This window comes from Hoplias malabaricus, chromosome 6 (genome assembly GCF_029633855.1).
Source record: "Hoplias malabaricus isolate fHopMal1 chromosome 6, fHopMal1.hap1, whole genome shotgun sequence".
NCBI lineage: Eukaryota > Metazoa > Chordata > Actinopteri > Characiformes > Erythrinidae > Hoplias > Hoplias malabaricus.
In genome coordinates, this window is record NC_089805.1 from 4,123,550 (window position 1) to 4,145,064 (window position 21,515).

A 21,515-nucleotide genomic window follows, 5' to 3' on the forward strand; every position below is an offset into this window, starting at 1 on the left:
TCAACCTGACACCGTAGCCAAACCTAAAAAAGGCAGGAACCACTTTCAAAGCAGAAGAAGGGAAGGTTTTACGCTATGAGAGAAAGAAAGAGAGATATGGGCTGTGAAAACACTGTGCATTGCAGTTCTGCAAAGAAGAAGAAACTAAAAGGTTAGCTTCCATCTGAGAAAGACAACAAGAGGAGTATAAGTGTTTTAATGCCCAAACAACGTCACAGTTCCGGGCAACCACTGTATTAGGCACCTCAAGATAAGATTAAACAGGATTAAACAGAAACACCAATAGGGGTTTCATCACTTAGGCTTGACCGGAGCCTACTCCTTATAAGCAAGGATTCTCTGAAGGGGACCACACTCAGTTCCACGGAGAACCTTGGCTGATTCTTTGAAACTGCTCAACTACTGAAAATCCCAAATCCTTATCCGGAACCTCAGGTTCTAGACGCTCCGATCAGAAACGAACACAAATCCCAAATTCTTAAGGATCATGAGAAGCTTAATACAAATGGGCCCTGGTCTTAGAGCTCGAGTGTTGTCCATGATCCGCAAAAAAGGACAGCCTTAGGCCAGTTAAATATTATCCCATAGATCGCTTCGACTCCTTATAGAACTCACAAAGATATACGGTATGTACACTATCGCACCTAGCCTTGACATATATATGGGCTTTACATCAAATATATATTCTGCTTATTCTCTATTATAAGATTCGGAATCTGTTGTGCCTCGATAATACATTTCCAGAATACGAAAAAATACTGTACAAAAAAGAAAAACTAGAATAGATTCATATAAACCTTACATCTCTGTTCAACCAATATACCTCTTATTTGTGTGTGTGTGTGTGTTTTGGTCTGTAGTAAACAAATCGTTTGAGTTAACCATAGTATTATAGACAACACCATCATACTGGCGCCTGTTTTTGTTTTTTCTCCTTAAAAACACCTTATACATTCAGTACGTTCAAACAGCCATCTGAGAGAGTGAGGGCCAAAAGGTAAAGCTACAAAAGGACGACACAGATCTATGTTTGTGATGAGATTAAAACCAAAAACAAGCTCCTGAAAACTGACGGAAAAACAGAACGTAAAGAACAAAAACCGAAGTGTTCTTCGTGTGAAAATAAAACACTCACCGATAGCTTGAGGCTGCGGTTCTAAAAGCAGAGGGTCATGCAGAGAAATCCATCAAAAGGAAAGAGAAATTAAAGAAAAGGAAATACAGCACAGACCATAATAGCAACAGCTCTTAGAAGAGAAATAGTTATTAATGGTTGAATAGTTCCAAAATAGTTCCTTTCGTTAAAAGCAATCAAAAATATATGTATCAGGCAGATTCTCGTAAATGAAGGTAGAGACATTGCACCAGATCAGATTGTGAAAGACGCTTTAGTGCAGGATATTAGCAGAGAGAGAGAGAAAGAGAGAGAGAGAGAGAAAGAAAGAGAGAGAGAAAAAGAAAGAGAGAGAGATAAAGAAAGAAAGAGAGAGAGAGAGAGAGAGAGAGAGAAAAAGAAAGAGAGAGAGAGAAAGAAAGAGAGAGAGATAAAGAAAGAAAGAGAGAGAGAGAGACCTGGACATATATCATGGTTGTAGCCGTAACGCCGCTATGCTCAGTTTTAACAAAAAAAAAAAAAAACGTCCACCCAAAAATTTGGCAACTTGTTTTTGACAAGTGTGTGTATGTGTGTGTACACACACACACCGACATATATTTACACGCTCACTCACACAGTCCAACTGTTTAAAAAGTGATCTGTTTCACCAGCCGTTCTGCTATGCATCTGAATAAAATAAAATAAAATAAACACAGGAGGAGGAGGAGAAGCGAGTGGCCTTTTCCTTGCCCTCAAGAAACGTGCTTCAGAGTTATTGCTCCGTGATTGGACAATGTATTCGAACAAAGTTGGTAAAATAACAATAATAAAAGAAATAATAATTATTATATTATTAAAACAAACAAACATCAAAGACACTGGTGTCCATTAGAAACCCAAAGACAGGGTCATAACTGAAATCTGATTGAAAAAAAAAAAAAAATAAAATAAGTGAGAAATCAAAGGTTTAGTGTTATTTACACGTTCTGCACAAAGTGAAAGAAGGAAAGAAAGAACTCTGACAACTGAAATGTCACTATTCAACTAAAATATACAATAAAACACAATAAAAAACAAAGTCTATTGGAGGCTGCTTTGAGCAGAGAAGGGAGAGAGAGTTGTGGTAGCACTATGGGGCAGTATTTGAAAGGAACAACAGAAACACGTGACAGTTCTCAGTCCGTACTATACGTATAAAACGGTTAAGAAAATGGAAAAGCAAACGTACAGCAATACGACCGACAAAAAAACAATAACAAAAACCATCAGCGGGTGCGGGAATGGACAAAAAGAAACGAGAGACAGGACCCTAAGAGGATATCTCCCCTTAAGCTTGTCTCTGTCTCTCTCTCTCTCTCAAACACACACACATACACACACACACACACACACACACTCTTGGGTAAGAATATGGGGAAGAAAAAAAAAAAATTAACCCATCGATATGAGGAAATCAAAACAGGATGAGAGAGAGAGAGAGAGAGAGAGAGAGAGAGATAGAGAGGGGTGGAGGGCTGGTGCCTGAAACAGGGGCACTCAAAAGTCCTTGGAGCCTTGGGTAGTAGGTTTGACAGGGGAGTCTGATGGGGTTTTTGTGGGACTATTTTTTTTGGGGGGGGAGGAGGGGCCGGTTCACAGTGCCCCGTGCCGCGCCTCGTATTTGCCCAAAATGTTCTTGCAGCGTCCCAATTCCTTGCGCAGGTCGGCCACCTCCTGTCGGAGGGCGGCGTTCTCCTTCTCCAGGAAAGAGGCTCTGATGGCGATCTGGTTCTCCTTGAGTCGCCGGGCGTCCCGGGAACGCTTGGCCGCCACGTTGTTCTTTCTGCGCCGAGCCCAGTACTTGTCGTCCTGAGACACAGAGGGAAACGGAAGGTTATCATCCACACTGACATCTAGTGGCCAGGATGTGTCAGAGATTTTGTATGAAACCTATTTGAAACCAGGCTGTCATTCATTCAGAGACTGCAAAGCAACTGCTACATATTTGTGGTTAAAAAGCACTTCCACCTTTAAAGTAACACCATGTAGTATTTCGACTGTAAAATTACAGCCTCAAAATCACTGTGATGCTTCCTAATGTAATATGTAACAGGTTGTAGGGAAAACAGAGCCTCTGTCATTGCTACTCAGCACTGCAGAAACTGCACTATGTAACTTTCAGAAGGAGGGTAGGAAACCACCTCTCCTCAATAATTACAGGACAATGCTGTAAATAACGAATTACACTTTGTAACACCAGATCTTACCTACTGTTCCTTTAAAGTGTGGATTTTAAAGTATATTTTTGGCTTGAGTTTGGATTTTAAAACTTGGATTTGATAGATTTTGCCGTGTTTTGGGTCAAGATCGTATTGAATTGTGTATTTTCTGCAGCATTAGGCTGAATTTCTGTTGCGGAACGAGATCTGAGAGCACAGGGGTGATGGTAAAGTGATATATTTGAGTGGTGGGTTGAGTTTGTGTTGTGAAATGTAAAGTTGGCCCCCAAGGTGAGGGCTGGATTCTGAGCTGTGGACTGTGTACAGTGCAGGGTTCAGCCGGGTGTCTTATGCGGTTGGATTATTTTATTAAAGCAGGGGTGGGCGTCCAGAGCTCAGTTATATAACCGTGTTGATTCTGTTCAGATTTAAGCAGAGAGAGAGAGAGAGAGAGAGAGAGGGTGGGGGTGAAGAGAAGAGGAAGAGAGAGTCAGGAGATAGAGAGAGAGAGAGAGAGAGAGAGAGAGAGAGAGAGAAAGAGAGAGAGAGGGTGGGGGTGAAGAGAGGAGGAAGAGGAAGAGAGAGTCAGGAGAGAGAAAGAGAGAGAGAGGGTGGGGGTGAAGAGAGGAGGAAGAGGAAGAGAGAGTCAGGAGAGAGAAAGAGAGAGAGGGTGGGGGTGAAGGGAGGAGGAAGAGGAAGAGAGAGTCAGGAGAGAGAGAGAGAGAGAGAGGGTGGGGGTGAAGGGAGGAGGAAGAGGAAGAGAGTCGAGAGAGAGAGAGAGATTGTACAAAGTCATGGCTCTAGGCCAGATGTGTGTGTGTGTGTGTGTGTGTGTGTGTGTGTGTGTGTGTGTGTGTTGGGGCAAAGGCCAAATGCTCAAGCCGGAGCAAATGTTTTGAAAATACTGAGAATGAGTGAAAGGCTGGTGCAATTATGAAACATTCTGACCTCTATCCTCTGGCTGCCCCACTGCAGTGGCCCGAGGCAGGATGTGTGTGTGTGTGTGTGTGTGTGTGTGTGTGTGTGTGGTAAAATCTAAACTAAAAGAACACTTGGTAATATTTGCTATTTTTGCTCTTGGGCTGCCCCTAAAGTTGCAGTGTGTTATTCACTTCTACAGCACTGTCCTGAACTAATTAGGAGGTGTGAGTGAGTGGGGAGTCTTACCCTCCTCTAAAAGATACATAGTACAGTTTCTGCAGTGATGAGCGTGGAGTAGCAATGACAGAGGCTATTTTCTCCCTATTACAGGTCAGTGAACCAGCACAGTGATTTTAAAGCGGCAATTTTAAGGTAAAAATACTACCTAGAGTCCCTTTAAAACAGAAAATCTAAACTAAAATTGAACCTCATCCGAAAAATTGACACTTCATTACACACACATCGCCCACCCCTAGTTACTACCCATGATTTCCAATACAATGTGGGATCAGCAAGGGTCCACAAACTTGTGGACATTTTCATTCTCATGAATGAACGGACCAGATATAACGAAGACGAAGGGGCGCACCTTCATATCCTCTGGGATGAAGACCTTGCGTGCTTTTTTGATCATGGGCTGAGGCTTCAGTTCCTCGGCGGAGAACTTGCGTTTGCGCGGGTCGAAGATCTCCTGCCCGGGGACGCTGGACAGAGCCAAGTCCGCCGGGTCTGGTTCGTAGCTCATTGGAACCTGGATGGACTCTGGGTCAATGGGACTGGGCGTGTTCCGGGTGGATGGGAGGACTGAGGGGAAGAGAGAGAGGGGGTGAAAAAAACAGTTCTGTATTATTTTTCAACATTTACAAAGTTGTGTGAATTTGTTCTTTAAAGCTTCAGAGTACAAACAGCCAGACACAGAGACGTCCTACCCTCTTCTACAAGTTACATAGTGTGGTTTCTGCAGTGCTGAGCTAGACATAGGATCAGTTCTCCCTATTAGAGGTCAGTGAAGCATCCTGGTGATTTTGAAGCTGTAACTGTGAGGTAAATATCTCTGCAGTTACACCTTCTAACCACCAGATGGAGATAGAAGATTTTCTAACAGAGATAGAAAATGGTCATCACTCTTAATTATCTCTCACTCCATTTAGATCTCAGTGTGTGCACAGCTGGCATGAACACACACACACACCACACACACACACACACACACACACACACCACACACTCACACACAGTGGTCATTTAATCAGTACCTTATCATTAAAGCTCAGGGGTAGAGAAAAGAAAAGGGAGGGGAAAATAAAAATCAGAAACAACCTAATTTTCAGCGGTGTGTCTGGACACGTGTCTCCATTCTCCTGCTCGGAGCTGAGTAACGAAGGGTAAGTGATTTGACCCAAACAGCACAGGGGTCAACCACAGGTCGAGAGACAGAAGGACAGAATGGGAGAGGGAGAACGATAAACGTGATAATGATAAAGAGACAGAGGGAGAGAGATAGTGGGTGTGAGCGTTCCCTCTTTCTCATTCTCCATCCTTATGTTTCTCATCTTCCTCTTCTTCTCTCAGACTCTCGGTTTCTCTCGCTCTATATCTCTTTATCCACCGTTTGCTGTTTTTGCTCACCCCTCTCTCTCCCCCTTTCTCTCTCTCTCTGCCCTTCATTAGCAAAGGTTCACACAGCCTAATTAAAACTCTTACTGTATTACGACCTATAAAATCAGAGCAGGTTAGCATGCACACACACACACACACACACACACAATCTTTAACCTACTGATCAGCTCTTAAAATCAGCAGGGAACACACTTTACACTTCGGCAGATGGGATTCCATTTGTATGAAGTGTGGGGGGCAGAGAGAGAGAGAGAGAGAGAGAGAGAGAGAGAGAGAGAGAGAGAGAGAGAGAGAGATAGAGATAGAGAGAGACAGAGAGAGAGAAAAAGAGAGACAGAGAGAGAGAGAGAGAGACAGAGAGACAGAGAGAGAGAGAGAGAGAGAGAGAGAGAGAAAGAGAGAGATAGAGAGATAGAGAGACATAGCAAGAGAGAGATAGAGAGAGAGAGAGAAAGCGAGATAGAGAGAGAGGTAGAGAGAAGAAATAAGAAAGTAAGAGATGGTAGTTGTTTCTGTAGTTTGTAGTTTACTGTAATTTCTTTGCTGGACAGTGGAGTAATGTAAAGCAATGTAACACTGAACTGAACTGAACTGAACGGAAGGGGGAAGGTGTCAGGTGCTAAACACAGTCAAAGGCACACAAGGTGAGTGTGTTACGTGGTGAACTAATACTGGAACACCGCAAATCTCCATAAATCTCCAAGAGCTCCACTCGGCTCAGTGACTTCAGGAGAAAGAGACTTCCTGAGTGGGCAAGAAGCCATGGCAGGACATGGAGAGTGTCCAGTTCAGTCCACTTCAGTAGTACGTCATTATCAATAGGAGTACATTAGTAAAGATTAGAGGTGTAAATCTCCGACCTCTGATTCCATCCCATTACCATTCTCTAGCCGTTCAGTGCCTCATGAAATCTTAGGCCTTCGTCCCAAATCCTCCAAAGCCTTAAAGCCCTCTTTGAATTGCACACTTCCAGTGAAATTTCCAGTGAAAGCCGGACGTGCAACAAATAAAACCGATCTGTGAGACCTGGGGCACGGAGCCGTGCTCAGCCAAAAAAAACAAAAACAACACATGGATTCACGAGTAAACAGCGCCTAACTTTTCCACTGCCGTTATTATGGCTTTTAAAAAGCCAGCGATTCCTGTTAGAGACGCAGAGCCGTGCAGAGTCGAGTCAATTAGAGCTGGACCCATGTGGTGGAACAGGGAGAACACACCACACTCCTCACAGACACTCACTCAGAGGAAACCCACGCAGACACAAGGAGAACACACCACACTCCTCACAGACAGTCACCCGGAGGAAACCCACGCAGACACAGGGAGAACACACCACACTCCTCACAGACAGTCACCCGGAGGAAACCCACGCAAACACAGGAAGAACACATGAGAAAACATAGTCCTCAGAACTTCATATAAACAAACACAAGCAAAATCCCTCAACTGGATTATGTGTGAAACAAACAGTAGCCTTCTCCAAACTGTGGTCTGGTGCACACCTGACAGTCAAGTGCTGACAGGGGGCACTCTTGCTTAAAAAATCTAAGACACAGAATGACTTTATAGCCTCTCACCTCAAAAACAAAGTGTGCAAAGCTGCAAGGGTGGGTAATGGGACAAGGCCTTGATACCAGGGGTTCAACTCATTTGGCATGATTCCAAATCACACACCCAATGAGAATTTAAGCTTGAGTTTAAAAGCCAATAGAATCGTATCCGTTTGAATGACTGCATCTAAATGTAAAAATAGTTTCTCCTCTGTGTTATAGCAAGTATATTCTGACCAGGCGCACCCAAACTTTTGCAGGCAGCTTTGGTCCATTTTCTGGAAGTGCACTGAAACTGACCTAACCGGTCTAACTGAACTGTATTAAACTAATCCAGTTTAATTCAGGTGTGAACACGCCCTAATATAAATATGGATCAATGGCAAACATTTAGCAAATCAATAACAAACAACGTCCATAAAACAGAGCAGCACTGTGTGTGTGTGTGTGTGTGCGTGTGTGTGTGTGTGCGTGCGTGCGTTTGTTTGTTTGTTCCTAAACAAAGCTATAGTGTGTTGTTAAACACAGTGATTATCACAGCAAGTCTTACATCAGAAAGGATGTGTACGTCTGCTCTAATGGCTACCTGTTCCCAGCGGATTCTCTGCAATAACAGCTGGATGTTAAACAGATTGTCTATGTGTGTGTGTGTGTGTGTGTGTATTTTTATATCATGTGATCTGTCAATAAACACAAACAATCTCTCCCCAATTTTAGACTGAAGAAGCATTCTCTTCTTCTGATTTCACTTCCTTTGCTCTGGGCTGAGGCAGAAGTCACCATGACACTGGATACACACACACACACACACACACACACACAAACACAAACACACACACACACAATGCTAAAATCATTCAGGTGTGTGAACTTTAAAAAAGGAAAAAAACAAGTGGCAGTGAAGTATCAGATCTCTGTGTGCGTGTGTGTGTGTGTGTGTGTGTGTGTTTGTGGCCTGACTGATAAAAGCTGATTAAAAGCTTTGACCTCCACACACTAATCTGACCTGAGCAGCTCAAGCAGAAGAACTGAGAAGCTTCCCTCTCACTGTCTCTCAGAGAGAGATCAGTGAAGTGTTGAGTGATGAAGGAGTGAATGAAGCCTGCCTGAGTGGAGTAAGTCTAGGTGAATGCATGAGTGGATGTTGCTGATTCAGGATGTAAATGAGTGGGTGAGTATGAATGTATAGTGAAAGGGTGAGGGAACGGGCTGCAGACGACGAATAGAAGACGGTGAATGAATGGATTAGTTGATGGCTGGATGAATGAATCAGTGAAGAAACCAATGAGGGTGCAGTGAACATGCATGTGTAATGAAAGAGTGAGTGCCTAAAGGAGCATAGAGTGAGTAGTGGATGTGGTGGATGAGCGTGTAGTGAATGAATGAATGAGTGCGCAAGGCAAGTGACTGGATGAATGTGCAGTGAGTGGGTGAATGAGGGTGTAGTGAATGAGTGAATGAATGATTGTACGATTGTATAGGGTATAGTCAAGGTGGGTGGATGAATGTGGGAATGGGGGTGTAGTGAGAAAATATGAGTGAGTGAATGAGAGTGTAGTGAATGAATGAATGAGTGCGCAAGGCAAGTGAATGAATGAACATGCAGTGAGTGAGTGAATGAGAGTGTAGTGAATGAATGAATGAGTGCGCAGGGCAAGTGACTGGATGAATGTGCAGTGAGTGAGTGAATGAGAGTGTAGTGAATGAATGAATGAGTGCGCAAGGCAAGTGACTGGATGAATGTGCAGTGAGTGAGTGAATGAGAGTGTAGTGAATGAATGAATGAATGCACAAGGCAAGTGAATGAATGAACATGCAGTGAGTGAGTGAATGAGAGTGTAGTGAATGAATGAATGAGTGCGCAGGGCAAGTGACTGGATGAATGTGCAGTGAGTGAGTGAATGAGAGTGTAGTGAATGAATGAATGAGTGCGCAAGGCAAGTGAATGAATGAACATGCAGTGAGTGAGTGAATGAGAGTGTAGTGAATGAATGAATGAGTGCGCAGGGCAAGTGACTGGATGAATGTGCAGTGAGTGAGTGAATGAGTGTAGTGAATGAATGAATGAGTGCGCAAGGCAAGTGACTGGATGAATGTGCAGTGAGTGAGTGAATGAGTGTAGTGAATGAATGAATGAGTGCGCAAGGCAAGTGACTGGATGAATGTGCAGTGAGTGAGTGAATGAGTGTAGTGAATGAATGAATGAGTGCGCAAGGCAAGTGACTGGATGAATGTGCAGTGAGTGGGTGAATGAGAGTGTAGTGAATGAATGAATGAATGCGCAAGGCAAGTGAATGAATGAACATGCAGTGAGTGAGTGGAAGAGGGTGCAATGAATAAATGGAGGGTCTACCACAATGTTGATAAAAATGTGAAGGTCGCCAGTGACTCTGTCCTTATGATTGTGTGTGTGTGTGTGTGGTACAGTGAGGTCAGTGTATACACCCCCCCCCCCCCACACACACACACACACACAGACACACTCATGCAGCCAGAATTACAGGTTTGTTTTTTTCCATTAATAATCATGAATATTGAATATTGTTTGTAATAAATGCAGTTAAATTGGTGTCTATTTGGAAGATGTCAGAAACGAAGGCTTTAGAAACGAAGCTGCGGTTTCAAGTAAAGAGCAAAAGAGAGAGAGATGAAAAGAAAGGATAAAGAGGAGTTGGACAGATTAATTATGGTCTGCAGTCTAATAGGATTTGCATCAGGAAAACAATTTCTAGTGTGTGTGTGTGTGTGTGTGTGTGTATGTGTGTGTGTGTATGTCTTTCCCTCTCTTTCTCTATTTCACTGTCTCTCACCCGCCCTCTCTCGCCTTCCTCATTCCACGTGTTTTGTGAGTAGAACATTCCGATCTTTTCCGAGGGCAAAAACTCCCTCCCCTCTCCCAGTGGAGGGAAAACCCTCCTGCAGCTCTCTCTCTCTCTCTCTCTCTCTCTCTCTCTGCCTGTCTCTCTCTCTCTCTCTCCACAACACTCACAGCTCCACTGACCACAGGGGAGCATTATAAAGTTCTACAATTACAGACTGTAGTCCACCTGTTGCTCTGCATGCCCTGTTCCTCAGCGCTCAGGACCCCCCACAGAGCAGGTGTGATGTGGTGGTGGATCATTCTCAGCGCTGCAGTGACACTGACGGTGGTGGTGGTGTGTTAGTGTGTGTTGTGCTGGTGTAGAGTGGATCAGACACAGCAGTGACTGCTGGAGTTTTTAAACCCCTCAGTTTCATATATATAGTCCATCGACCAAAAATATCCAGCCAACAGCGTCCAGTGTCAACTGATAAGGGACTAGAGGACGTCCAACAGAGTGGACAGTGAGTGAACACAGTGTTAATATAACTATAGTTACAGTGTAATAATATAATTGAACTTAACTGCACAGTTAAGCTATAGCTACGTGTATAATTCATATAGACCCTGTTGTTGTTACATATACGGACCTACAGGGTCCAGTGCACAGCTGGTCAAGTGTAAATAAGCAAAGCATTCTCTGTAAGGAACGTCTTTCTGCCAGAAGAATGTTCCTCATGGTGTAGAAAATACAACAAAATAACTATGTTTCATTCAGCAAACAAGCAGTAATTGTGCATTATAATGTGAGATTAGTGTGGACTCCTTTTCACTTAGAAGATCAAAGAAACATGTCATGTGACCGGGGACGTAAGAGCATAATGAACACGTGGTGGGACAGAAGACCCCACGTCCTGATGAGATATGAACATAACAGAAGCAATGCTGATATTTTGGTGTATTATGATCAGGGTTGTCTTCCTGCTTTTAGAATCTAGAGGCATCGCTGTCTGCATGTGACTGGAGCACCACTCGGGCAATGTGATTCAAACCCAGCGTACAAACACCGTACACCAGAGAGAGAGAGAGACAGACAGACAGACAGAGAGAGAGAGAGAGAGAGAGAGAGAGAGAGAGAGAGAGAGAGAGACAGAGAGAGAGAGGGAGGGAGAGAGAGAGGCAGAGAGAGAGAGAGAGAGAGAGAGAGAGAGAGAGAGACAGAGAGAGAGAGGGAGAGAGAGACAGAGGCAGAGAGAGAGAGACAGAGGCAGAGAGAGGCAAAGAGAGGGAGAGAGAGAGGGAGAGAGAGACAGAGAGAGAGAGAGAGAAAGAGAGGGAGAGAGAGAGAGAGAGAGAGAGAGAGGCAGAGAGACAGAGAGAGACAGAGACAGAGAGAGAAAGAGAGAGAGAGAGAGAGAGAGAGAGAGAGAGAGAGAGAGAGACAGAGAGAGAGAGGGAGGGAGAGAGAGAGGCAGAGAGAGAGAGAGAGAGAGAGAGAGAGAGAGAGAGGCAGAGAGAGGGAGAGAGAGACAGAGGCAGAGAGAGAGAGACAGAGGCAGAGAGAGGCAAAGAGAGGGAGAGAGAGAGGGAGAGAGAGACAGAGAGAGAGAGAGAGAAAGAGAGGGAGAGAGAGAGAGAGAGAGAGAGAGAGAGAGGCAGAGAGACAGAGAGAGACAGAGACAGAGAGAGAAAGAGAGAGAGAGAGAGAGAGAGAGAGAGAGGGAGAAGGATCAGGACAGTCACAGCAGAAACCTCCCCTCCCTCTGGCATTCTCTCTCTCTCTCTCTCTCTCTCTCTCTCTCTCTCTCTCTCTCTCGCACAAGGCTGCTGCATGTGTGTGTGTCACATGGCTGGGCATGGTGCTGGAGAACAGGTCTGGTCTCACGTGAGCAGTAATGTGCTCGAAAACCATAGCCTTACACATACACAAACACACCTCCACGGTCAGACGGGCACATGCAAAAGCACATGCAAAAACTGTAAAAAGAGTCTGTGCGTACATGCACACAAATGAACACACACACACACACACACAGACACACTCATGTTATTGTACATTTGCTGGTCAGACTGAGGGGGTGTGTACAGAGAAAAGAGCGGCTGTGTGTTTATAAACCAACACACAGTCAGGAGCAATGTTTACAAATATTCATCCTTACAATAAATACCTTTATGCTTGTAAAAACAGCATAAGAATGGATGCAAATGAATATGGATACAATGCAATAATAATAATAATAATAATAATAATAATAATATTCATTCATTATCTGTAAGCGGTTGCGATGGGTCCAGAGCCTACCCGGAATCACTCGGTGCAAGGCGGGAATACACCCTGGAGGGGGCGCCAGTCCTTCACAGAACAACACATACGCTCATTCACACCTATGGACACTTTAGAGTCACCAATCCACCTACCAACATGTGTTTTTGGACTGTGGGAGGAAACCCGGAGCACCCGGAGGAAACCCACACAGACACAGGGAGAACACACCATACTCCTCACAGACAGCCACCCGGAGCGGGACTCCAACCCACAACCTCCAGGTCCCTGGAGCTGTGTGACTGCGACACTAGCTGCTAATAATAAAAATAATAATAAAAAGAAGAAGACAAATCTGAACAATGCCATTCTACCCACTGTGTGCTTGAACCCTAAAACTGTAGCACACTGACAACACAGCTGCATCAACACCAGGGATGTTACGATACACAACTTCCAATATATCTAATAGAATATGCTTGTTTTGATTATGATTTTCATACAACAAAATATAAATGATAAATATGTGCCTTGCGATCATGTATTACCTGTGTGCATTAGTATACAGCATGGTTCAAGTGTCCAAGATACTACTCTCTTTCCTTACTTTTCTATGTTAGAAATATAAAATATAAAAAATTCCCCAAGTGCACACTACGCTTATTGTTTCATTTGAGAAAAACATGAATAGACACAGAGAAACTTTTTCAATGTTCATATTATTATTAGAATCACTTCACTGGCCTCACAGAGGCATTTGTTCTCTGCATTTAACCCATTTTGTGCAGTGAAACACACATTACACACACACTACTGAACACTAGGGGGCAGGGAGCACACGTCTGGAGCGGTGGGCCGCCCTGGGGAGCAGGTGCCTTGCTCAAGGGCACTATTGCCCTCAGTTGATTTATAAAAAAGCCCAGCCTCTGATTGTGGGTGTGTCCATAAGCCACACCCACTCCCCCTCCCACTCATAACGCCACCTAGATTAACAGGCCAATTGAATTTGTTACAGCCCTAATATCTCAGTATATGAGAGGTCATCAATAACAGCATAATTATGTTATATAAATAATAATAAAAAATGTGTATTTATTCTAAAGTCACAGAGTTATCAAGCTTAATTATTACTATTATTAATGGCTGAATATCATTTTCATAAAAAACCTAGTAGTACTGAGCACAAACACCCTCACGACCCCCAAACCCTCATCAAACACAAACACACACTCAGTAAATCAGAGTTTATCGTCCAATGTAATGTCAGTGTACAGAGGGAATCACTACGGAGGATTAAACGGATTTACAGCTCTATAAACTCAGAGGAAACATCAACCTCAGAACCGTTATGATTCCAGTTATTTGGACTGGAACTCCTAAAACCACACGCATCCAGAAAGCAATGTTCAACTCGTTTGACTGGCTTTTTTAATGAGAGCCGTGCGGATCGAGTCCTAATCCCAACACCAGTAACTCTGGATGGTCTATCACATCGATCACCGGAGAGAATCTAACACAGGTTTATAGCTCCATCAAAGCAGAGAGGAAACATCAAACATGGCTACCATTTCTTACAGGATGCGCTGTACTTCATCACAGCTTGACGTTATTGAGAGAATTGAGGGTTTTCCTTTTTTTTAACATGGTTTTAAAACGCTCTCTGTTCGGCACTAATACAAATGGTTCAAAATATGTAACAAAACATTAATTCCATGAATGATACAGGCGCGTAGTCATATTGGAATAACATCAGAGTGGATTCCAGAAGAGCAGAATGTTTATGAGATGCTGTTACTGTGATATTTCTGTGTGTTCTTTCCAGAATAAAATGCCATGTTCAGCTGTGAAAAACATACAGACCCACGCCAAATTGTGTCTTTTATAACCCTCAGCTTTGGTCCACACCATCTCCGAATGGACCAATAGAAATGCTCCAAAGTTACTATTATAATAAACTCTTTTCACATTGACTTCCATTAAAACCGACGATCATTTCCTCCTCCTCCTGTGGAGTTACCAGACTTCGGCAATGTTCAACTCGCTGGATTCAGACTAAACCCACAATCTCTAAGAGATAACACCACTTTCCACACTTTTAACCGAACTGTGGAGCAGCTAACGCTAATTAACCCAAGCGTTTTCCACAACGCGACCCCGTTCTACACAACCTCGCCAAACGCGAATGACGCACGGTGCTTTTACATATTAATAAAATACGCATTGGACGAAGTGGGCGTGCAAGTGCGAACTCGCATGTGTCTGTTGGGGTCTACACGCCGAGGCAATGTGTCTGGAATGTTCTTCGCTTGGACCAGAGCGTGGAACATGGACAGGTGTGTGAGAGAACGATACGATACTCACTCACATTCTCATAAAAACAGGTGGCTTTCTTCCCAGCCGTTATGCTTTGTTCATCTTTATAACCACAGAAAGCCCTCCAAGGGTTTCCTCGTTTCGTTCGCTAATGTTAGCTGCTGCTAGAAGAGGGAGGACTACATGGTTTGGAGCTCGGTCTACATGACTCTACTACATGACTCTACTTGGCTGTACTCTTTCTCTGTGAACTCTCATTGGTTGTTTGGAACCTGGTTGACTAAAAAATTGATGTGTAAACCTTGCAGAGTGCTGATTGGTCAAAGAGAGTTCATTACAGAATGAAGACTTCCAGCACAAACTAGCAGTTTGTTAAATCTACAAGCTACAGTATGGTCACGATTTATATATAATATATAGATAGTATATAATGTTCCTTGGATTGGTGGCTGACAAAAGACTGTAGCAAAAGCTGGGTGGTGCCACAAGGAACTGAAAAACTCTGCTGTGTTCTGTCCCAAAAAGAAACAACAACTCGGGAACATACATTGAGTAAAGGAGGCTTAACATTTTCACAAAAAACAACCCATTCCCCAATTGTGTACCTTACTTTATATGGTTGTGCATGGCTAGTCCTGCAGTAGATGAACTGAGCACCCATTTTGATTGATATAAATAAACGTACATGGAAACTAACGAGGTGCCAAATACCAAAACCTGAGTAGAGTCGAGTAGAGACGGTGCCACGCAGTGGAAAAGTGCCATACGGTCCCTGAGGTACAAATGTGAATCCCGTCAAATCACTGCAAATTATTTAAGAATAGAGTCTGAATCTAGACTCACTCTAGAGTCTCGAGAGTCAAGCCTCAAAACTCTGGGGTAAAAGTTTGAGGGTCTCTAGGGTGCAATCTGACTCGAATATCTCGGAGCCTCCCTGGGGTATGAATCCAGCCTTGACACTGCACAGCAAACACACTATCTGTCTGATCAAAACGCTGAGCTCCTTATCTGTTCTGGCTCAGGTGATCTGCAAGCCACACAGAGTAGACCAAGCGGCCGTTCTCCTTTTTTCTTATCATTACTACCCCTCGGTTACCCAGGAGATTCCCCAGGCAGACTTTGAAAAGACCCACACCTGGGGGCAGAAGGGCAACTGTGGGCTTATCGAGCACGTCAACCTCCGCTAGAGGCCCAATACTCACACAAAAATATATCCAGCCATAAGCTTTCTGTAGTAATCATTATTAGGGCTCAAAGTCCTACATAGGTTAGACTAGGTATATAAAATCTGGCTGTGGGAGGAAACCGGAGCACCCGGAGGAAACCCACGCAGACACAGAGAGAACACACCACACTCCTCACAGACAGTCACAAGGAGGAAACCCACGCAGACACAGAGAGAACACACCACACTCCTCACAGACAGTCACCCGGAGGAAACCCACGCAGACACAGAGAGAACACACCACACTCCTCACAGACAGTCACCCGGAGGAAACCCATGCAGACACAGGGAGAACACACCAACTCGCGCACTAGCTTTAAATCCCTAGCATTGTGTTAGAATAAGGGGATTTTACTTTGGTGGCAATATTGATAAACACATTTGCTATTTTAGAACTTGCTAAAAAATATATGTTGATGTGGCTAGTAACCAATGAAAGAAAGTGTATTATAATAGATATTCATTGAAGCAATGTGGGTCCTTGTGCTTGATAACAAATTGAGACAGAATCTATCAACATTTACATTTGGCAGATGCTGTTAACCACATTGACTTTACGTTGTAATCATGCTACAGATGTAAGCGAATATAGCTTTAGGTGCTAAGTCCCAAGGGTTCTTATCTGTATAGAGTTGTGTCTGTGTCTAATTCGAATGCAATTTAAACTATGACTGTTTTCTAGATTTACAGCATTTGGCAAACCCCCAATCTAGACTGACAGGAAGTGGTGAGGCTAAGGGTGCTGCGGCACCCCCCTGCTTTTTCGGGATTGTTACAAGTTAACTACTAAACAAACCATCATAACACATTTCTAAATACTTAACATGATGTATTTGGGCGTATGAATGTACAACAGCGTTTTGTGGATGTTTGTTAAATAAAATACAAGATTCTGAGAGTCGAGAATATAAAGTTGACCACCTGACTCCATTTTGTTCAGCTCGCTCCTCTACATTGTGTTTTACTGTAGAGCGCGTGTGAGGCGAAGGAAACATGCCTCTCGCTGAAAGGTGCAGATAGTGATTATCCAAAATAAACGGATTCTAATGCTCAATTATATGTTATTTACTGAGTTTAATCACAAACAAACAAGAATATTAATGTATCTGTATTTATAGTATATTCTCAAAATATAAATAATTGAGTAGTGTGTGAGTGAATGTGTGAGTGTGTGTTGCCCTGTGAAGGACTGGCGCCCCCTCCAGGGTGTATTCCAGGTAGGCTCTGGACCCACCGCGACCCTGAACTGGATAGAAACATGTAGCTTTTAATGAGACGCCACTGAAAATGCTGCTGAAAATGTTAGCAACCCCTACCTCAAACGCATTCCTGCGTCTCTACGAAGTGACTCATAACTCTGATTGTCAAAACCTCGGACAACTGACTTGGTAGCATTCAAAGACTCTTATAGGTGTAGCCTGTTGTGTTCACTTGGGCTCTGGTATAGCGCAATAACATCACCAATGTAATCCTCTCCACTCCACCAACTCTGCTCTGTTTTTTTGGGTCAAGAAGATTTTCCTAAAAGCTGTCTGGCAAACTGACACTTAGGCTTAATTGTAGGGTTAATTTGAAGGTTTGGTTGCCAGTGCTTGGTCCTTCTAGCCCCCAGACAGCTCATAAACTCTCTACCATTGGTCTAAATTACCCAACGTGAGACAACGTTATCCTATAGGCTTCTAAAAACTTAATTCTTTTACACTGCCATTTCTTAACGAATATAATTCATCAACATGAAATGACTTCCATTTTTAGAGCTGTATGTCACTGAACTGCCACAATAACAGAGCTTGGCGAGAAAAGTGCCTGTGTCATGGTGTGCAGTGCCTCTGACATTGTAAATTCCCCAGACACAGCATCACTGCTGAATGCTCTGTCAACTTTCTGTCGAACCACAGGTGAACGTGCTGCGAATCCGTACTGAAGCAATCAACATAAATCACACTTAATAATCGCAATCACCCAGCCCTGCGGGACGAGTGTGAGCGCAGGGTTTGTGTGGGTCTGTGTGTAACAATGGCTTTACAAGGTGAGACCTGCAAAAAAGTATCACTCAACATGTTACATAAGTTCATTACTCCACCAAACATTTGATATTTATGATATGTTATTTACAACATGGATATCTGCAACAGTTCATTCATTTTCTTATAACGATTCCAGATGTTATTCATTCATTATCTGTAACCCTTATCCAGTTCAGGGTCGCGGTGGGTCCAGAGCCTACCTGGAATCATTGGGCGCAAGGCGGGAACACACCCTGGAGGGGGGCGCCAGTCCTTCACAGGGCAACACACACTCACACATTCACTCACACTTTAAGAAGCTGCTGACTGTTTTAACCTGGACAGCACCAGAGCCATAGACGAACAGATGGAGTCAGGAAAGAGTCATGGTTTATCCACTGTTTACAGTGGGTTCAGTTCACAGTGACGCACTAAACACACTGTGCCCCAGAAAACACATGCTGTTTTTATTTCCTTGCAACTTCCTTTTGTGTTTTCAAAAGCGTACCATCTCTGAGCTCTTTCTTGAGCTTCTTTATCTTGATCCCCACGGATGTCAACAGGGTTTGTGCTGAAAAGCCTACGATTTTTGGGGTGTTTTTACAAAAGAAGGTCCAGACCAAGGACTAAGGTTAGTGTTTTGTTACAATGTATACCCTGGTTTCACACTGCAATTTAGTGAGCAGACTAATGGACTTTTCTACATCCTTTTTGTAGAAGGATGAACAGATTAATTTCTACAATTTACTTTCAACTACTATATACAGCATCTGTGGCTCAGCACAAGATACATCTTAAGTAAGTCACAAGCACATCCATGTTTACTTTTGTAACGCTTACTTATTTAGCAGCTCCTTATTTGTATTTTCAGTCTGACCTTTAATGGCTGAACTCATTATGCTGGCGGCTTAATGCTGTGTCCCCAATCACACCTTCTAGAAGCGATTTATGTTGCCTGAACTGGAAAGGAACCCGTTTCACATCGGTGGAAACAGAGCTAAGAGTGGTCTTCACATTACGGGCTGTACACTTTCAAGCTACATGCTGCAAGTTTCACCACGTAAAGCCCACCTAAGTGTTTGCATGTGTTCACCTGCTCTGCTGGGACTCTGTAGGCAGGTCTGTGTGACCATGCCCGGGTGTACGGAGGTGGTTGCCCGGTTACTGAGGTCCACCACTGTCGGTGTAGGGGGAGGAGGGGGGCTCTGCTGGAGGGGCTGCGGGGCGGGCTGGCTCTGCTCGCTCTGTGGATTGGCAGGAATGCCGTTCTCCGACAGGAACTCCTCCAGATCCATGTACTCCAGTTGGAAGTTGTCTCCGTCATAGGGCAGAGTCTTGTCCCACAGGGTGGGCCCCAAGAAGGCGGACTGGGGGGCGTTGACCCCGACCCCATCTTCCTCTAACTTCTTCTCTTTCTCCTTCTCTTTGCTAAAACCTGAAAGTAGATTTCAGAGATTTGAAAGGGATGTGACTTGGGCCCAAAAAAAAAAAGAAAACACCAATCAATCCAAGACCTCCTCTATAGACTTTGCATAGAGTGTGTTTAACACAACCTTCAGACTTTCAGCACTTCAATCACAGCTTGTAAGCTCCAAAGACAAGCATAAATAAACGGGATGTTCTAGATCACGTACCTAACACCCTCAATGTCAAGCATTAGCTTGAGGGCTGTAAAGCCCTGAGTGTGAGTGCTGTTTGTGATCTAGAACTGATCCAACATCATATCAGAACCTGCTTTTCAAATGCAATCAAATCCTCACAGCAACACCCCACAGAATCTTTCAGAAGAGCAAATCGGGGTTTTTTTTTTGGATGAGCAAGTGTTGACAAACTTCTGATCATATACGAGGCTGAAAGCAAAATAATGCACTAATAACCGACATCAACACACTGCGTCCCAGGCGCTGTCACTGGAGGGCGCCCTCTATCGTGAACAACAGGGAAAATCGTTATTAAAAAGCCAGGGAACTTTAACTCCAAATAAACAAATCAACAAGAACAGCGTGGTCGTTTTTTTTTTTAATAAAGTTTTGTGAATTTTGCATAACATGTTTATAAATGACGTATAATCGCGTGCACTGAACGACACATTTTTTGCATAGAATTAACGCAATTAATTCATGTCTTATGACCGCTTGAACGCAATCAGAGAGAGAAAAACAACTGTTAACAAACTAGTTGAAAGCATGCAGCCTTCACGGGAACAGCTGTCACCACTAGAAATGTCAAAGTGTCTTGCAAGGATTAACGAAAAAAAAACCTCTGAAACAGAAAACTAAAGCAAGTTGGAGATTAATTCACCAGAAGACGGGGCATCATTTACCTTCGTCGTGGTGGAAGGGCAGTTTCATTGGGTTTTCCAGCAGGGATTTGAGCACGCCATGGGTCGGAGGTAAGAAAGTTGAGTTTACAGGTCGAGACATTTTCTCCATTGCTCCGCAACGAAAGGAGAAAACTTGTCCACGGTAGAAAAGATGGAAAGCAAATGACAAACAAAACGAACAACTCGAGAAAATTAGGGATAATAAAAAGTGAACGAAAGCGAAAAGCGTCGGTCTGGAAAGCGCGGGAGTGCGCAGATAAAGCCCGTTTAGGTGCGGGGTCACAGCGGCGCTCCGCTCACTTTCCTACTCGCTTCTGCTGGAGCGGTTCAAGCCAAAATGGAGCGTGCGAAGCCTGCCGTCCCTGACGTCACAGGGGGTGGGAGGAGCCGGATACTGTAAGTGGGCGTGGCTTTGAACATGAATAATGCAACTCAGACTATTTCGTAGAGTGTTCCCGCTCGTTTTCGTTTTTGTGTGCTGGATAAAAACGATATGGGATCAAAACCAAGCCACTTTCCTGTTTTTTTATGATCTTGACCAGTGTAACCCATATGGATTTTGATTTGCAATTAATATATACGCATAAAAAGAACATATTACTGGAAACATCCAGAAATATTACTGCAAATTTAAGTTCCGTGTTGACATGGGAACAGTGATTCCTTTTCTAGAACATTCCATTATCCGATTCTAAACATTACCCAAATATTCCAGAAGCCAAAAATTGTTAGCTAAATGATCTTTTGTCTGAAAACGAGGCTTAAGAAGTGTATGAAAATATTTGTTCTCTAATTGTTTGAGTGAGTAAGATTAAGGGAGGTTTCTGTTGGGCAAATTCAAATTAGCTTTAGCATAACACAAGTTCAATACAAGCGGATTGCACAGTTGTTAGCAGGCGATGACATGAGTTACTCTATGTAATGGCGACCCTATTCGCTCTAGTTTTATTGTGGTGTTTGTGTTTATGTTTTTAATATCGTACCCTCCCGCGTCACTACATTTCGCGTCTAAACAGAAAATCAATTTCTCGGAAAGCTCCACTGCTCCCCCGTCTCCACGGTAACAGCACCGCTCGCTGCTACGAATCACCGCTGAGGAGCTCTATTGGCCACCAAACGGGCAGTGAAGTAGTTCTGTCCAATCAGAGCTCACCTCGCGGAGGCAGCGGTGAGGCGGTGAGACCGCGAAGAGGAGCTCAG

At 43.7% G+C, this 21,515-nt stretch overlaps 2 protein-coding genes across 4 annotated transcripts in view; one reads left to right on the plus strand and one right to left on the minus strand.

The window, feature by feature from the left end:
- Positions 1 to 21,515, plus strand: part of mmd (monocyte to macrophage differentiation-associated) — a 125,008-nt gene that overhangs the window by 19,288 nt on the left and 84,205 nt on the right. The window lies entirely within an intron of this gene.
- Positions 1,528 to 20,621, minus strand: hlfa (HLF transcription factor, PAR bZIP family member a). Its single transcript, XM_066674641.1, has 4 exons — positions 20,316 to 20,621; positions 19,086 to 19,427; positions 4,805 to 5,019; positions 1,528 to 2,944 (listed from the first exon to the last, which is right to left on the minus strand). The coding sequence occupies exons 1-4, from the start codon at positions 20,422 to 20,424 to the stop codon at positions 2,729 to 2,731; spliced, it is 882 nt and encodes a 293-aa protein (XP_066530738.1). The 5' UTR covers positions 20,425 to 20,621; the 3' UTR covers positions 1,528 to 2,728.

Bases quoted from the DNA above. Each gene is read 5' to 3' on its own strand.
- hlfa (XM_066674641.1), bottom strand. From the start codon at position 20,424: ATGGAGAAAATGTCTCGACCTGTAAACTCAACTTTCTTACCTCCGACC. The intron at 19,428-20,315 runs GTAAATGATGCC...ATCTACTTTCAG, and splicing joins GCCCTTCCACCACGACGAAG to GTTTTAGCAAAGAGAAGGAG. The intron at 5,020-19,085 runs GTGAACACATGC...TCTTCCCCTCAG, and splicing joins ACAGAGTCCCAGCAGAGCAG to TCCTCCCATCCACCCGGAAC.